General features: G+C 31.4%; 1 protein-coding gene and 1 long non-coding RNA gene across 20 annotated transcripts in view; one reads left to right on the top strand and one right to left on the bottom strand.

Moving 5' to 3' along the window:
- The window catches only part of mub (poly(rC)-binding protein mub), a 156437-nt gene that overhangs the window by 115352 nt on the left and 21892 nt on the right, over positions 1-19193 (top strand). For 14 of the 19 annotated variants that reach the window (XM_070111535.1, XM_070111536.1, XM_036358147.2 and 11 more), the window contains 5 exons: positions 11854-11910; positions 12004-12120; positions 13270-13363; positions 13533-13696; positions 13946-14065. In XM_070111535.1, the coding sequence (XP_069967636.1) occupies positions 11854-11910; positions 12004-12120; positions 13270-13363; positions 13533-13696; positions 13946-14065 (552 nt within the window). Of the gene's footprint in view, positions 1-11853; positions 11911-12003; positions 12121-13269; positions 13364-13532; positions 13697-13945; positions 14066-17063; positions 17468-19193 lie in introns of those variants that run through there. The other 5 variants (XM_070111538.1, XM_070111534.1, XM_070111540.1 and 2 more) reach the window with 2 other exon arrangements.
- LOC118680075 (uncharacterized) lies at positions 749-1756 on the bottom strand. The gene is made up of 2 exons (XR_004975580.2): positions 1389-1756; positions 749-1329 (listed from the first exon to the last, which is right to left on the bottom strand). It is a non-coding gene; the product is annotated as an uncharacterized lncRNA (long non-coding RNA).

Here is a 19193-nt window from a genome sequence, read left to right as displayed (position 1 = left end):
CATGATATGCACTTGACTGAAACTAATTAACCAAAGTGTACGAATAAATTCAATTAACAATAAGATGAGAGAGCGCGCGCGCGCGCTCGTTGCTGAAAGCCGATGAATGATGCGCGGCAGGCGGCAGCGTGTGTTGAATACAGGAGGGAAGTAAGGCGCGACAGACGGCGGCGCACTTAAGTCGCAGCGCGGCCTCGCGCGACCGACAAACGCAGCGAATTGAATTGAATTGTAAGTTGGGCGGTTTACAAAAAGAGAAAAGAAAATCAAATTGCCAGAACAGACAGCCAGCAGCGTGCATATGAAGTAAGGCGCGAGCGCGGAGGGAAAAATTCGCGCAACAGTGCCAACGGCGGCAGGGCAACATGACAGGAACAGTCGTTGTCGCGCGGTTAGGCAGTACGCCAGTCGGCGCGCTGACAGTTGAACTGTCGCGCCTGTGGTAAGACCCAGAAGATGTCAAGGCGGAGTGCTGGTTGGTAGTGAACAGATAAAGCGCTTCGTCCACCACATCAACAGTCGTAGTCAAGCATCACAAAACATTGCTTAAACTACTTTGTTCTTATGTCATTTTCAACTTGCTGGCCTGTTCTACCCTGCTCCTCTACATCTTCAACGTCTTTACATCTCTCTTAAACTTGCAATTCTTCAGCCTCTCAGCCATATGCCTTTGTCAAATCCACAAGCAGTTCTAGGAAAGCTTAAATTGCTTTTGGCTGCACTCACACAGTAAATGAAACCAATGTAATTTCATTCAAAAGTTATCTGTTAAAATTTCAAAAGTTTCTGTTTTATTTTATTTTTGCTGTTTTGGTTTTTTGTCGTGTGAAAACTTATAGGAAATGACTACGTTCCCAGCTACTTTGCGCGGTATCCATCAATTTGGTATTGGTGTTGAGGCGAAACGCTGATATAATTGTTGAACCAGAAACAAATTTCTTATTTAGATTAAAATTTAAATTTAAATTATAACTGTATTATAGCTTTTTGCTTCTTAAGTTCTAATATTAGCGCGCGGAGTGCCAGATCAAGTAAAATTTTTCATAAGCTAGATTGCTTATAAGAGTATCAAGTTTTAATTTCACTTGCTCATTTGTCTCCTGCTCTCTTTTCCTCTTGCTCTCTTCCCTTCCTTATTTTTTTAGTACGTCAACTGGATACTCCTCACCGTTGTTAAATAGTCATTTCGAAAGTAGTAATGCCTCGTAAGGCATTAAAAAAAAAGAAGGAATCCATAAAGCCTCAGACTGGAAAATTAACCTAATTTATTAATCTTATCACTAAGCTGGTCTTACAACTATTTGAAGCTTCAGTTGACTATCTGTTTTTCTGAAAGAAAAGATATATTTGTACTGTTCTGATACTTAGCATAGACCGCTGATTCTCACTGAAGTCAATGTGTTTCGCGATTTCTTTTTCATGAAAGTTCACATCAATCTATGACGGCTTTCTCGCGTCATTTTTTTATTATAGTGCTATCTGTAATTGTTAACCCATAGGAACTTCCCTTCGCACTTTTTTTCAACCTAAATCCACCACTATAGCATATAGCCGCTATACAAACTGACCGCTCGGAATCAAGTGCTTGTATGGAAAACTTTTTTATTTGTCGAGATATCTTCATGAAACTTATCATGGCTTAATATTCAAAGCAATGCTGCAAACTTCGAAAACAAATTTTTTAATCAGATTACTATAAGATCGGAGCAACTGAACGACCAAAATCAAGTGTTTGTATGAAATCTTTCGTATTTGTGAAGAGTGCAAACGTTTTTAATTTTTTTATTTTGCTGCTCATTTTATTTATTGGTTTCTGTTATATGCATTTTTTGCCACCGCGAATATGCTACTTTACGTCAAGATTAGCTTTATACGCCTCCGACTTGGCATCAGAGTGCCGCTTATTACAACATGTGTTGGCCAATTGTTTCGCACCAATGTCACTGGCGTCACCTTTTACGTCTACGGTATACATTAATTATTCCTTTTCTGTGTTTAGTATTGTATTTTTCTATAGTATCTCTTTTCCACTTCATTATGTTTCACACATAAATTTTCACATGCATTTGGATTGCAAAAATGTTAAGCATTTTGAACTTACATGCATTGCAGCAATTTATTTTTATTTTAAGTTATTCAGATTTGTCAATTTACCAATTTTTACACGTTGCAGAATATTTCATGTACATACATATGTATGTATATATGGTATATATTTTCGTTATTTTTCGTGCTCACATCTGTTGCTTGCGTGTTAAACTGCAACTAATTAATTATTGCCAATTTCAACAGATAAAGAACTTAACAGCAGAAACAATTATGTAGTCTCGGTTGAAAATGTAATAGAGTGCCGTGAAATATTTTATAATATGCTTTGACTATGAAATCTTGCCCAATAATTATCATCAGTTGTTTTCCAGTGCCAAATCTATTTCAAAAATATTTACCGCTATAGCCCGAAGTGTCTCGAAAAAAGCGCTAATTGCATAGCTGAAATGAAATATTTCAAAATTATTGTTATTTTATATTTTAATTTAAAAATTATTGCTTTTTTTCAGATATATTGATTTTCATCAATGAATAATTCTAATCGTATTTAACATCTCTGTTAAAAGCTCGCTCGAAATTGAGCTTTCAAGCTGAATTTAGTATACATTCAGGCGAAAAGCTCTCAACGTTGCTTAGAACCCGTTCAAAATTGAAGATCAAGTCGCATTTAGTACACTTTTCGCCGAACAGCTCTGATCTCGATCACATCGTAACTTAGAATCAGTTCATATTTGATTTTCACGTCGAATTTAGTATATTTTCAGGCGAACAGCTCTAATCTTAGCCCGCACCTAAGTTCAGAATCTATTCAAAATCGAATTTCAAGCCGCATTTAGCATACTTTTAGGCGCACAAACCTAATCTCAACTAGGACTAAGAGCCTGGTCCAGTTTGAACTGCTTTTGAAAAAAAATATATGCTTTAAATTTTTAAAAATTGATTACAACAAAAACCTTAAGCCCTCACCATAAGTGATCCAAAATTATGTCGACAATTATAATATAAAGTCGTTTCCGCAATTTTTTCGCACTTTTTAATACCCTAACTAATCGTGTTCTAAGCTCTTCTGAAAGCACTTACGTCAATAAAGGCCGTGTGTATGCATTTTCATTGCTTATTATTATTTCTTTACTTATTACCTTAACACAGTTCAATGTCTATTTACAGGGTCCAATACAGTGTGTGCACATTACTTAATAATTTTTTTTTGTACTGTTAACAATACTTTAGGCTGCACGGCGCACACTTTTCGCGTCAATTTTATAAAGATGAAAACATATACAGACTAAAATATATTTTTAATGTTGACTGGTAATTTTCGAACGAAAAATTGCTTCAATCAAATATTGATTGAGACTCATTAGAGGATCAGGTGGAACTAGTTAGAGAGTAGTTCGCGGTTTGTTTGCAAATAAAAATCTATTTAGCTCAAAAGTTTGAAAATATAATTATAAAATTGGCAAATTTGCAGTAACTGGACCATAACTAGTCTAAAAGTGATATTTTTCAGCAAATTCGAACCAAATTATTTTAATATTAAAGAACTTGTTAAAGACTAGTACGCTAAAATATCGAATTTTTGCATTTGAACCGATTTCGAAAACAGTTTTGTACTTTTATTTATGTGGCAGTTATGTATGTATGTATCGTGCTTCAGCTTGTCCGCAACTACCAAATTTGTTCAAATAAAAGTAATACGAACTGAACTAGTCTGGGACTAGTTCATAAAGTGAACGAATTTGAACAATTTCACTGAATTTGTAACCGAAAGCAACTAGTTAAACAAACTAAAATCACTACATACAAATTTATTTATCTATGTGTGTACACAAACTCTTACATACATACAATCAACTGTTACACCGTTTTCATGGCTTCTCAATGGCATTTTGCCAATTATATTGTGTAAAAACTGTAATTAGCTTGTTGTAGCTGTACTTTTGTTACAACAACAAGCACATAGCATGCATGCAATGCACACTCAAACATTCGCTTCTACATAAATAAGCGCCTTTGAGTATGTCTGTATGTGTATACATGTGTTTGTGTCTTCGTTGAATGCAACTAAGCGATTTGCTTAGATTTCTCCTTACAAGTAGCGCATAGAAATTTGTACTTGGCTGCGCAGGCATTATAGCAAATATTCACATATACATACACACACACACATGTCTACATATAGATTTATATATTTACAGCTATGTGCATAAATAACTTGCCATACATACATGCATACATACGTGTAATTGCGCTCGTCGACCCCACCTCTGCTTGTCCCAAAGCAGCTAAAGCTTAAAATACATTCTTTGGCGATTTTCATCCTATCCTTTTATTGGCAATTTTCTTCTTGTAAATTATTTAAATTTATTATTTATTTATACACAAAAGCAATCGGACGCTGTGCTACCCAACCCACTCTACAAACATAAATTCTTACATGCAGCCATATATTTGTATTTTTGTATATATGTATATTATATTATATTTACATAGAATTTGTGTAGGTAATTTGTATGCTTACACTTCGGTGTTTGCCAATGCAAATACAAATATATACATGCACACATTTATCACTGCATACTTATGGAAAATTGGTTTGAAAAGCTCGCTTTGTAATTTATGTGCACTTACAGTTTAAATATATACACTTATTTCAATATTTATTGTTTTCCTTTTTTCCTGGTATTTTTCTTTTTTTGTTCTTTCCTGGTATATTATTTTCCTTTTTCCTGGTAGTTTCATTTTTTTCTTTTTTTTCTTTTCAGTTGTTTTTTTTTTTGTACTTTTTTCCTTTGTTTATGTGTCTGGGGCATTTTGGCGTATGCAACATAAATTTAGCAACAACGCTAATTTATCTATTAAAAGTTGCGATTCCTTTGGCACTGCTTGTTTTCAAAACAATTTTAAATGCAATAAAAGCCGCAATAAACATTTTATATGCACTCGTAAGTGTTTGGCATAAATCAAAAATTCGAAATTATTTTCGAAATCACAAATCGTCTAGCTCGCTGCCAATTTAATTGGCTTTATTAACGAGAAAATATATGTATACTTCATCTGCAGACATATGAATTGTGCGCTAATGAAATCTTTAACTTATTTTCTTGATTTAATATTAATATGATTTGATATTGTTAATAATATTTATTGTGTTGACATAGCAATTTTTATCACGCAATGCTTTTAGTTATGGTGTTTGTATAGCCTAGTATTCTCTTTAAACCCATCATTAAACCGATCATATAGTTTTCTTTGCATCAAAGTATATGTAATTTCTTTTATGTAAGCTTAAAGTACTTTCGAAATTATCTAATTCTTGTGATAGACATAAAAGTTTTTTTTTTTTGCTCTTATTTGATGCCTTAACTTATTCAGTAAACGTCCTAAGCATAATTTGATAAAACTAGAAAAATGTATGTAAGCCTTCAGAATTTTTAAACTTTTCTAAACCCTATAAACAAATTTTTCAATTTTAAAAGTTTTTTTTTTAAATTTTCTCTAAAGCAACAGGCCAAGATGGCTTTAGCGGTTATATCCGCGGAGTTTTTCAGTTTCGTTTGTTCTTTTCGCGTAATGTTGCCTTCTAACCAGAAAAAGTGCAACATTTTCTAACGTTCTTCAAACTTAAGTGTGAAATATTTATTTATTGTTTTTTATAGTTATTATTATTTTTTTGAATTAAATTTTTCTTTTAAGTAATTATAATGAATCAGTTAATTTTGTTAATTTGTGGAATAAGTTGGTTGACATTATTTTTTGTTCTTTGATCATGTAAAATAATGACACATTTATATAATGTTGCAATATAATGAGGCAACATTTATATCGAAAAAAGAAAACGCTAGTAAATATCAATACATGCCAAGTCATTTAATTGTTTTTTTTTTTATTTTTAAGTGATTTCAATGTGAAATATGACAACCAAAATCATATGAAAAAAAGGTATAATATCATTCTGACTTCATGCTGTACCGCATCGATTGAACACAAAAATATCGCACTCATTTATTATATTTTGCATTGACATTTTAACAAAACGGTTTCAGCTACTGTATTGCCAACTCCAATGATGATATTGTATGAAAATTACTCGCTAATAAAACGTCAAATTTATTAAATGCGTTAACGATTTAGTATTCATACTCAAACAGTCATATACGCATAACGTATTGGATTATTGGCAATCAACTGCATGACTGATGATCTTTAATCACCTTAAAACAAAGCAATTAAGTGAATTAATGACAGCATTTTATTTTATTTTTTATTATCTTTTTTTTTTTTGTGTATTTCCATTTCAAAAATGAGTATTACTATAAAATAACGCTTTAAAACAATATATATTTCTTCTTATTCACCAATTCACATTTAATTAGCGCCTTTTCAACACCCCAAAAAGCAACGACAAAATATTTGAAATTCATTGCAATGTATCGATTACACTTTGATTGAGCGTTTTGTGCGATAGCAATTTGATAATTAACCGTACATTTATACCTATATATGCATATACATATGCATGCTTCTAATGAATACTTATGAGGGCGCGAGTTAAAAAAAAAAATTAATTGCGTATAAATATTTTTGTCGATTTGAGCGTCTGCATATGATTGACTGTGTGTTGTGGTGGAGAAGTAGAGGCTGCGAGTGAGTTATGGAAAACGTGTAGAAATTATTTTGTGCAAAAAAAAGAGCATATGGCTTCATGCTTTAAATAAATTTGTTGCTTTTAGATGCATACCAAATACTTTATTATCTGCTTGTTGAGAAAGCAAATGACAAATAACGTAAAGTAATACAACAAATTTTAAAAATGAGTTCATAACTCGTATTTCATGCAAGAAAAAAAATGTCAGAAATTTCGTGAAACAATACAAGAAATTAGATATTTGAATTTTGCGAGTTAATTTTTTGCTTTCGATTGGAATTTTGTGCAAATTTATTTTGCTAAAAAATTATATATTAATACAGCTTGTCTAAAAAGTGGCGACGAAATGCACATAAGGGTGGATCTGTTTTTTTCTCTTTTTTTCAATTTTTAAATAAATACCAAAATTATAATTTAAAAGTTTTTACTGCGACTTCTAGTTTCATTTTCATTCATTCAGTTTTCATTTTCATTAATCTCTCAAACTCTTAAAAAATACTTCCGAAAACTCCACGCCTGTTATGTAAACCATCAAAGCCATCCACAATCACTTTGAAATCTCAAAATCCCCCAGAATTTCATCATAATTGCCAATTTTTGTATTTCAATATACTATGTATTGTACATTTCTGCCATTTCGAGAGTCAATTCATTGTTTGCCGTCTGCTTTAAGCCGCTAAGAGAGTGGCTTTCAAATTTATGCCTTTTCCAACCTTTCTTATGCAAACATAAGAATTTGCTGTTGCTGTACTAAGCTAGTTTTCTCGAAATCTCTCTGCGGTAGAAATATGCATAAACAAACAGAATAATAGCTGAGGCAAGAAAAGGTCTGAAATGAAAAGCAATTAAAAGTACTAAAGAGCAGCAGCAAAATCCTTTACAAAACAAACATAAATACAAACATACAGACATTTTTTCATAAAAGAACTATAAAAGTCCCTGTAGGAAATTTAAGACCTTTAGATTCAAATTCTAAGCTAATTTTGGCTAGTCCTTTGCTCATTACCTGTATTCATCTATAGTAATAATACAAAATTTTGGTTTTTAGATTTGGCCAGACACCTTTTTTCGGAGGTCCTCCTGCATATCGGGTGCTGGATCGAGAGAATCCAAAATTTTTCAAAACTAATATTAAAGTAATTTAATTTAATTTTTTATTTATTAAATAAAATGCCTTTTTAAACAAAAAAAAAATCACAGAAGCATTTTCTCTGACTTGCAAGTAGGTACAACCTTTTAAAGCTAATACATTTTTAACAAAAAAAAACACTTTTTCTAGACCAAAAAAAATTTCAGTTAGGTTAAGTTCGCTGAGAAGCAATTAGGTTGTTTTCGGGCCAGTTTGAAACTACTTTATTCCGTAACTGTGCATACTCGTCTTCAACTCGTCGTCCAACTAATACAGGAAACAATTAAAAGTATGGTTTATTTCGGACTAGGTTGAAACTAGGCGATTATCAGTAACTCATATCGGTAACTGTTAGCTTCAAATATATGTGTATCTCATCGACAGTTACAAAAAATTTACTCTAACTCCTCGGAGAAGCTATAGTATTAAATTTGTGTACTCGGCGTAGTTCGATTTGTACCATATCAGTATCCGTAGGCTCCAAATATACGTGGTTCACGTCGCTAATTACTAAAATCTGTTTTAACTGTGTGCAGCCACCATATTAAGTGTGTCTTTTCGGGCCTGTTCGAAACTAGTGCTATTAGTACCATATCATTGTTCATAAATCTCGAGCAAAAGTGCATTTTGCAGCCAATTGCATTAAATTCGGCTGTAACTAAATATTTTTCTATTCAAATTTATTTTTATTTTGTTTCGTAAGCTTGCATAAATTTTCCTACGGGGTTGCTTTTCAAATATAAAATCAAAACCAGTGCATTTCCGTTACGGTTATTCAATATTTCAATTACGTATGCCACAAAAACAATGTAGGTAAAGTAAAGGTAGGTAAAGTGGCTGTCATTCAAAAACAATGTAAGGTGTATAAAAATTTTGAAAATTCTCTCACCCTCACATCTAACAAGTTTGTCAGCGACCCACAGAAGTTATCGCTTCAGGCTCGACAAACACTCGAAAAGTCTGCAACAACGGCAATGACAGCATACTGATTTTAGTCAGCTGTTGTTCACATAGACTTAACAAATATATATGTATATATATACTTTTTCATAAACCTACACACTTTTTCGTAGGCATACAAACATACTCTTTCTTATACATATATATGTAGGCATGATTCCGCATAAGCCGCCGCCATTTTTCCACAACAAATAGAAAATTTGTGGGAGTGTTAAATGAAAATTAGTGAATTAATTACGTTTTGGTTGAGTTAAGAGCTCGGAAGTAGTTAGCATGCGCGTGGTGTAGGTATTTGTTTACAATTGTTGTTGTTTTCAATTGAATTGAGATTTTTAATCTAGCTCTAAACGTAACCTACCATAATTTAATTGGTTCACATAAAGCGCATGGATCCCAGTCGAATTTTAATTTCATTACAAATTTCTCCTGAATTGAGGTTAAAACCGGTGTGGATTATTTTAATTAATTAGAAGAAATGAGTAAGGTTTGTGGTGTAAAGTTTTCCTCTGTGTGTGTGTGGTTGCAAGTGTTCCAAAAGTAATTTGGTTGCAAAGTTATTTCGTTTTATGTCAACAAAATGTATAAACCGATGCGAAATAAGCTGGAAACTGCTGTCAAATATTAATAAAATATAATGAATGAAGTATAATTATAGAATTTATTTAACGTTATTACGCCTATTTTGAAAACCACAACTGCTCATCGAACTTATTTTCAATATGATAATTGAAATTTAGAACTTCTTCTAAGAGACATTAAGGTGACACTAGTCGCTCAGTTTTTGAGATATCGCTCTGAAATTTTGCGCACCTTCTTTTCTACACAAGGAGCTGTTTATTTGTCGAAAACGCCAATATCGGACCACTATAGCATATAGCTGCCATTAAAACTGAACGATCAAAATCAAGTTCTGGTATGGAAAACTTTTTTATTTGGCAAGATATCTTCACGAAATTTCACATGAATTATTGAACGATCAAAATCAAGATAATGACATTTGTATACCCTTTTATGCTATTAAACATAGAACTGTGAAGAGTATTATAGCTTCGATGCAGCCGGCGTCAACGTTTTTTCTTGTATGTGGTGTTTTAGACTAAATTGAGAGAAAATCAAGAAAACTATAGTATAGAGTCAATAAACTTTGCCATATTAAGTGACCAAAAGGCGCGTGGTCCCATACACTAAAGATCTTCCACTTTCCTTATTGTAATTTCGGCGACATATGGACTACATACCATACATATATTGGACTGTGGCACAATATACTCGTACATAACGCGAAACATATTTTCAATCAAGTTACGTATACGCACTGTCCTCCAAAATTTTTGCTGCCTCAAACTTACTAATAAGCATGCTACGTATACGCAGTGTTAACCACAGCGTGATTTTAACTTAATCTAATTAGTTGCTAAAGAATTTTCGGAAAGCTTTTATTAACTTTTCATTTATATAAAAACCATATATTATTTCCGTAAAACTCCTCATTAAAATTTATTTGCAACCACAAGTTGCTAACTTTGTAAAAATATGTCCAAGTGCAAACTAATGTTAGCAGACACCGGGGAAGAGAGAAAATAAAGAAATTTATAAGTTTCACCTCCAGTTTGTATGCTATACACCGAGTGGTAGAATTTGTGGTTATCTATCACCACACATATAGACATAGCTTTTGTTAGATTTGCTAGTGTTACTGCCGTAACTGAGAAGCAAACCATGCTAGTTATTTCCACAAACTGAATTTTTATGTCGCCAGCGCTGCATGTGAATTTTGTTTAAAATTTTCAACAAAATTCTAGTCAAAATATTTGCACCGACAACTCTTAACCAACGTACACACAATGGAATTTCAATGCAGGTATAGGAGCAAGCGTGCACAAGTGAGGTATTGTGTTTATATGCTGGTAACAACGAGTACCTGCCTTGTTGGAAAAAATTTCAAGTAACAAATTTGAATATCTGAACCATGGGTTGTATGTAGGCTATAGTTTCTATACAACCGATTTTAGTGGTTTTAGCTGTGCATTTTCTAAGTTCGCAAGTCACAAGTAAAGATTTCACAAATTTTGGTGCTTGCAACAGTATAATTCCAGAAGTTATAACAAAAAATGTCGTTTTGGAACAAGCGTTTGTATGGGCGGTATGTGTTTCACTCGTTCAATTTTGACGATTTTCGGTATACCTTTCCTACTCATCATAAGTAAATATAGCACAAAATGTGTTGTTAGTAGCAGTAAATTTCCAAAAATTATAACCAAAAATATAATTTTTGAACGTTCGGCTGTATTGGCAATTGCGATCTCGACGATTTTTACTGTCTATTTTTTATACATGTTAAGCAGAGATTGTACAAAATTTGTTGATTTTATGTACATATATGCCTAGTTTATGAATTTTGGGAAAAATTTTCCCTTTTTTTTTTTTTTGTATTAAAATAACATATTTCGAACTTTTTTTTTAAAATTGCCTAAAAAATTGCCTTTCATGTTTCTAGTAACTCAGAACCTCTAATATTATTCCAAACGGGCTTGAACAAATCTATGGTATATATGTATATTTGTATAATAAACTTCCCAAAACTAAACTTTCAAAGTGCATTCCATTGCACGTTCACGCAAAACTTGTGCAGTCCGAAATAATTTATTTACACATTATATAAATAAATACATATTTATTATATTTCAAAAATATACCTAACATAGTTGTCACATGTTTTATAAGCTAAAATTGAACTTTTATCTATTGTGGCGCATCAGCAATACACAAAATTGTTGTGATTTGTTGATTTTGGTTCGGCAACAGCTCAAAATACGCCTAGCATACGGAAACTTATGCAACAGCCGCATACAATGCAAGCGCATATGCCCAACGAAACCACAAAATTCACATTCCATAACCGCTTTGACACAAGCAAATAACTCGGTTATTTATCGGAAATAATTGTTTATATAAAAACAAAAATATTAAGCGTCATTTTGTCATATAATTGTAATTGAATTTCGTTGTTTATCCTTGCTGATTTACAAAAACCTTTATTGATGTTGTATTTTACTCTTATTTGCAGGAGGTCGGCAGCATTATTGGCAAAAAGGGCGAGATTGTGAACAGATTTCGTGAGGAGGTAATTTTATTAACTATTTTTTATTTGATGTTTATATAAATTATTATTATTTTATATTTCCAAATGTCTTTCGTCACATTTTCATCGGCATAGTCTGGCGCAAAGATCAACATCTCGGATGGTTCATGCCCGGAGCGCATTGTCACTGTGTCGGGCACGACCAGCGCGATCTTCTCGGCGTTCACGCTCATCACAAAGAAGTTTGAAGAGGTAATGTAGATAGATTTTAATGTCTGGAAAAAGAAAGAGTGGTTGGTAAAAGTTAGTTATTTTTAAAATATTTTACAGACATTTTTTTAATTTAAATATATATATTTTTTTATTTGTATATTATTTCTGGGAGGCCCAATTTGCTTTTTCCATTAAATTTAAAAAAAAAACATTTATTTTTTGTTGGTGTACATAAAATCTTAAAAAAACATTTTTTTTTGTTTATGTACATAAAATCTTAAAAAAAAAATAGAAATTTAAGCTTAGAAAACTCCAAGCATTGCTTAAAGTTTTGTTTTAACTACTGAAAATATATTAAAAATTAAATAAAATAATATCTATACCCTGAACGGGATATATAAAGTTAGAGCCGCAATACAATATATATATATATAAATGATCAAAATAACGAGCTGAGTTGATTTAACCAAGTCATTCGAGGGTATAATTCCCTGAATTTTTGAGATACGTTCAAAATAAAGTCCTTACATGTAAAACGTTTTTTATTTTCAAGATATCTTCACAAAATTTGGCATAAATTATTGTTCAAAGCAACACTATTATCTCCAAACATATCGTGCAGATCGGACGACTACAGCATACAGCTGAGATACAAACTGTCTAATCAAGATAAAAGAAGATAAAGATTTTTACGCTATAATGCCATAAGAAATACAACTAGGAAGGATTTATAGTTTCGTTCTTTCTTGCTTTTAGTTTGATTTTCACTACTGAAAATGTATGAAAAATTATTAAATTTTTTTACTAAAATTCAGTTCAGTAATAATTTTATTAAAAATATTTGAAATTTTTTTTAATTTTTTGCTTAACCTTTTTTCAATAATTTCTCTTTCCCATAAAAACAAATTTTTTTAAATTTAAATTAAATTTAAATTTATTCACTTAAATTTCTTTATGTAATTTCTAAATATTTGTTAATTCAATATTTCAAAAATGTTGCCTCGAATGCGTTTTAAACTTTCAACGCCAATAAAGTTGATTTTAATTGCGTTTACATCAAACGACACACACACAAATATAGTAGCAATGACATACACATATAAATTAATCTCAGCATAGCCCACCCACCACTCTTTACTGACTAAGCTAAAACTTGTTTGCATATTTAATACATACAATTCTTTTTAGTGGTGCTCACAGTTCAGTGATGTTGGCAAGGTTGGCAAAACTCAAATACCAATACGTTTAATTGTGCCCGCCAGTCAATGTGGATCGTTAATTGGTAAAAAAACACAAAAAAACAAATACTTAAACACACACTTATACTTGTATCCAGCACAATTTACACTAATGTAATTGAAATATCTCTTTACTCCTTTTTCTTGTTTTTTTTTATTTTTTATTTTGCTATTCTTCTGCTGTGCTCGCTTGTCTCCTGGCCGTGTGTGCAGGCAAAAGTGGCTCAAAAATCAAGGAGATACGTCAATCCACTGGCTGTTCGATTCAGGTTGCCAGCGAAATGTTGCCAAATTCAACAGAGCGTGCCGTCACTTTGAGCGGCACTGCCGAGCAAATAACCCAATGCATCTATCAGATTTGTCTCGTTATGCTGGAGGTGAGTATTGAATTAAATTGCTGGCTGGCTGGCAGAGTTGCAAGACGCAAACAAGCACACAGTTCATTCTATACAAGCTAACATGCTAACATACATATGGGCTCCCATTTCAGTTAGTATGTATATATGTATATGTTAGGTGTGTGTGTTTGCGCCACTGCACTTTGCCCAGTTTAATTAAATTTACCTATTTTCTAAACACACGTTTGTGTAATTCATCTACTATAACAACAACAATTGGACCAACAGTCACCACCAAGGGGCGCCACCATACCGTATCGGCCAAAACCGCAAGTATCTGGACCAGTCATTTTGGCAAACGGACAAGCCTATACCATACAAGGCAACTATGCTGTACCCGCACAAGAGGTAAACTAACCGCACATCTATGCATGCTTACCCATACATATATATATCTATATATGCATACATATATATATTTACACCTATGTTAAAGGAAATCTTCAAGTAACACATACATAATATACATACACATATACAATGAAACACCTGTGATAATAGCAATAATGCGCCTGCCCATACGGACACGCACATATGTGTTCATGCTTACCACTGCTGTGCCACACTGCTTCTGACCCGACACCCAATTAATCGGTTCTTTATGGGTAGCATGTGGTGTGGCACTAAGCATATTGCGCCTGTGTGCGTGCGCTAGTTGCCTGTGTGTTGCAGTCTCAGACATACATAAGCGCATACTATTTACAATTATCCTGTCTACTTATACACTTAATACCATATTTATTTCTATGTCTGTAAATTTATGCCACACGCTCAACTCACATACGCATATATACATATGTACATTCATGCATACATATATTACTTTAATATCTATGTATGGGTGTATGTACTTTGGTGTATGCCATTCACCATATTATTTTTAAAATTTATTTTTTTGGAATTATGTTGCTCAACTTTTCCACATATATTTTTAATTAATTTTTAGTTTTTATTATTTTTGGTTTTCTTTTATTTTTTAATTATGTCTTGTTTTTGTTTAAATTTTTTTTTTTTGTAGTTTTTTTTTTATTTTTTTTTTAATTAATTTTTATTTGGTTTTTTTTGTAGTTAATTATTATTTTTTTTTTGTTTGTTAATTAATCTTTTTTTTGGTTCCTTGTTTCTTTAATTTTTTATATATGTTTTATTTTTTCTTTTTATTTATTTTTTCTTTTTTTTTATATATTTTTATGTGTATATCGTTTATTTAAATTTTTTCTATTTGGTTTTTGATATTTGTTGCCCATTTTTGCCAATATTTTTCTTTTAATTTGTTATAATTATATTATATGTATATATATATATAGATTTTTTCTAATTTTTTGTGAATATTTTTTTGAATTTTTTTGTCACCATTTATTAATTTTATTTTCAAATATATTTTTACTTTCATATCACTACTTATTTTATATCAATATGGTTTTTTTTATTTTTTTTTTTTGGTTTTTTAACATTTTTTTCAATGTTTTTCTTTTAATTTTTCTATTTGTTATTTTTTTATTTAGTTTTTACAATTTTTTTTTGAATTTTTTTGCCACCATTTTTTATTATTATTTTTTTAATGTATTTTTACCTTCATGTCACTACGTATTCTTCATAACTTTTTCTTTTACTCACATACCTTGTTTTTACTGTCTGTGTGTCAGCTCTACAGCCTCGGCTGTCTGCCATATGCGCCAGTCAAATAAAATTAAATTCCTCGTCGTCTGCGTATTTTCTTAGCAAATAAGTGCCTGCTCTATTTTTATTATTTTTTTTAAGTTTACTTTTCAGCTTTTCTTCCACCTCTTCTTCATCTTTTTTACTGTTCATTACGCTCCACAATTTACTCTTATTACATTTTTGTGCTCTTCATTTGTTCATTACAAATTTACTTTGTCAACTAAATTTTTGCTTTGCCTACTATTTATACACATACATACAAATGTATACTATATATTATATACATACGAGTATATAAATTTTTTTATTTTCTGAATCTTCACAAGTTCTCCACAACTTTTGCTATCATACGTTTATTCATATAATAATGTTATTACTTCGCTTCGCTCCATTTTGCTATCCACTCTTGTTATACTCTCAACTGTACACCCACTTTACTTAGCTTCGCTCTCCGTCCCCCTTCTATCTCTATTGACTTATGTTCACTTACAATGTGAGAATTCTGTGCGCTTGTACTTTTTTTCGATTTGTTTTAATATCTTCTATTTTTATTTCTATGAATTTTTGCTTCCTGCCACCACTGCCCTCGAACCACTACCATAAACAAACTTAGTTTTAGTTAGTGTATATAATTTAATTTGATCAACTTAAGAGTAAAGAGAAGTGTGTAAAAATTTATATAAAAGCACTTTTCAATATTTTTTTAACTCTCTTTGTTTTAATATTTTCATATTAACTCTGTTTTATTCAAAAATGCCATTGCAAAAATGACCAATCTCTCGTTTTGTTTTTTAAAAGAATATACTAAGCCTTTACTAACATAATATCTGTCGGATTGAAAAGCAATGCTGTCAGTTTATTTATATTTATGGATATAAACAAGTTTTCAATTAAAAAAGGACATTAGATAGGACAAAGGACATAGAGAGCTTGATTATAATTACGAGATTCGTGGTTCAATTTTTCTTAACGAAGACATCTCCCAGCAAGCAACGATGGAGCTGCGTGAGTCGCCAGTTGTTTGTGGCTCTCCAAATACATTTACAACGCATTTTTAAAGTAGTCCTGACTGATTGGCCTCTCATTTTGTAAGTTTTGTTGCAAAGCCATCAAGTCATACGCATTGAAAATGTGCTCTTCGAACCTTATAAACTCTCACATAGTAACATAGGTTACTTTCAGCCCAGCATATCAATAAATTTGAGTTAAAAAGCTTTTCAAAACTGCTCGCTCAGAAGCATAAAAAAGTCTTCTCCTAATTATTATTTAAAATCTGCCAAATTTTACTCGCTGGTCCGCATTGCTTTGAGATCACCACCTATCAACTCGTCTCCACTATTTTGTTCCTCTAATGTTATTAATAACCCTGTATTTCAAACCTAATCTCCACTTGTACACCCAATATCTGTAGGCATTGCCATCTAAACAAATTTGCTATGTATTTACTACAAAAAGAAAGCATTTTATATATATATATAAACTGTAAGCATATTTTTGATTACTTATATTTTTTTCTTTTTTGTATTTTGTTTAATATTTTCTGCACTTTCTCTTAGGATAAGTTCAACGTCGTTACTTTGTCGCTTGTTCGTTCGCTCGCTAGTGTAAGAACAAAAAGCCTGTCTCACCAATATCAAAATATATATATATATGTATATGAAACAGAATAACAAGACTTTAGAGGCTTTATATTAAATCACTTATAAAGAATCAAAACAAAACTACACAATCAATACAGAAAATTTTCAAAATGAAAATGTTATGCCACCGCAGAATGTGTAACAAGGATTGGTTGAGAGAGAGAGAGAGAGAGAGAGAAAAAAAAATATATATATATATCTATATAAAGAAAGCGATCGTCTTGGCAGTGCTTGATTCACTCACAAGGTCTACTAGAAAGTAACAAAGTCAAAAAAACAAAAAAAACGAAACGGATATACAGCTCACGACCCCATTTATTCTGCTTTCGTTCTACTCGTCTACTTATTTTGGGGCCCGCAGGGAAATTTAAGTACTGTTTAAATAGCTCTAACTGAAAATGCAGAACTGCTACTCATTAGCACGAGGGCTCGTGCGCAGTGTTGGAAAGTATGTGTATACTCAGTTTACTACTACAACCCAATCACTACTTGTGTTTATTTTGTTTTTGTGCCACTATAATACCCTTAAAATAATTATTAAAAAAATAAAATTTATATAAAATGAATTTTTACGCAAAAGTTTAAATACAAAACCATTAAACCTCGTACCTTTCAATAAATTCTATTTACAAAAAAAAAAAAAAAATTATTAATAATTCATACATATACCTCCATACCGAAACAGCCTATAACCTGCCTACATAAAGGTGTGTGCCTCTAATTTTTGTTAGTAAATTGCTCATTTACGCAGCCAAAGACGCAGTACGTTCTCATCAGTTCTTCAAGCAATGTATACTACCTAAAAAATTTTTTATAAAGCGGTTTTCCCACGTTTTCCATCCGTTTATTTCGTTCAGTGTTAACTATACTTAGTAGACCCTCAATTCAATATATATTTTTTATTATAAATAAATATTTAACATTTTTAGCTACATCTTATTTTATCACCAAATAAAAAGTAAATAAATAAAAAAAATTACATTTTTAACTTGAATATGCATTCAAGCATAAATAAATTAATTGTTATACAATATATTTACCTGCCCGAGCCCTCACTCGCAAATATCTCAAGTATTATAAAATTAACCATTTTTCTTTTCAAACCATCTGTAGCCATACGAAATCTCTACAAAATTTAAAAATAATAAAAATAAAACCTTTTTAATATATTAAAACATAAATAAAAATTACTCCAATACCGTTACTTTTCACACCGACCTTACCATATACAACACATACCATATTTATCTATACAGTACCTTTAGATAATTGACAAAACAGCACAAAACACACTCCACTTACAGCAAATGATTTCACAACGTCCATGACTTAACTACTACTGACCTTATTTTTTTTTTTTTGTTTTTTTTTGCAGTCTCACATGAAAGCTGTTAGTCTACCATATTCTCTCCTCTTAGCCATGACTGTCCTTTCTGATTCGCTTCTCACCAAAATATCTCCTTCGTTAGTATCGTATTACGCCAGTGAGCGACAACCCCCTAACTCCACTCGTTCTCTGTTCAACATTGTCCCCACTTTTCCACATTCGTATCGATTCGTAAAGTATTCTGCGTGTTTTAGCTCTTGCCCAATCCATAGTATATTGCTCCTGCCTGCGGGGCTGAGTTCTTAGTCGTTCATATAAACATTTCAATCAAATTAGCGCTTTGTAAAATGCTTTAATCAAGTTTGGGAACCGGAAATGTGTATATTCAGCTAAAATGCCCTAAAAGTTGTTACATTTGTAAATTTTCATTATTTGTTTTTATCAAAATTACCACTATTTTTACAAATACTACCAGCATTAATTTTCGAATAATGGTTTCCTTGTCTTAAATTATTGAAATTTCCCTTTTTTTAAAACATAGGCTTAGGAAAAAATATATAATCTGCCGTACGTTAAGGTCAAATTGTCAATACTTATATTTAATATATAAAATTAATAAAAATAAAAACAAAATCATATTTTTCTAACTCTATAAGATTTTAAAAAATTTTCATCCAAAAAATCATCTTAAAAATTAATCCCAGTATTAATTATAGTAAATACTTTTTATCCGTTCTACACTAACTACCATTCTAAAAGTTCCGCTTTGGTAATTTTGTAATAGATAGATTAGAGTTAAAAATTTTAACACAGTTCTAAAATTATTTCCATAAGTTAACATTACTTT

Source organism: Bactrocera oleae, chromosome 6, assembly GCF_042242935.1.
Source record: "Bactrocera oleae isolate idBacOlea1 chromosome 6, idBacOlea1, whole genome shotgun sequence".
Taxonomy (NCBI): Eukaryota; Metazoa; Arthropoda; class Insecta; order Diptera; family Tephritidae; genus Bactrocera; species Bactrocera oleae.
Note: the sequence above shows the minus strand (reverse complement) of the source record. Positions and strands in the feature narration are given on the sequence as shown.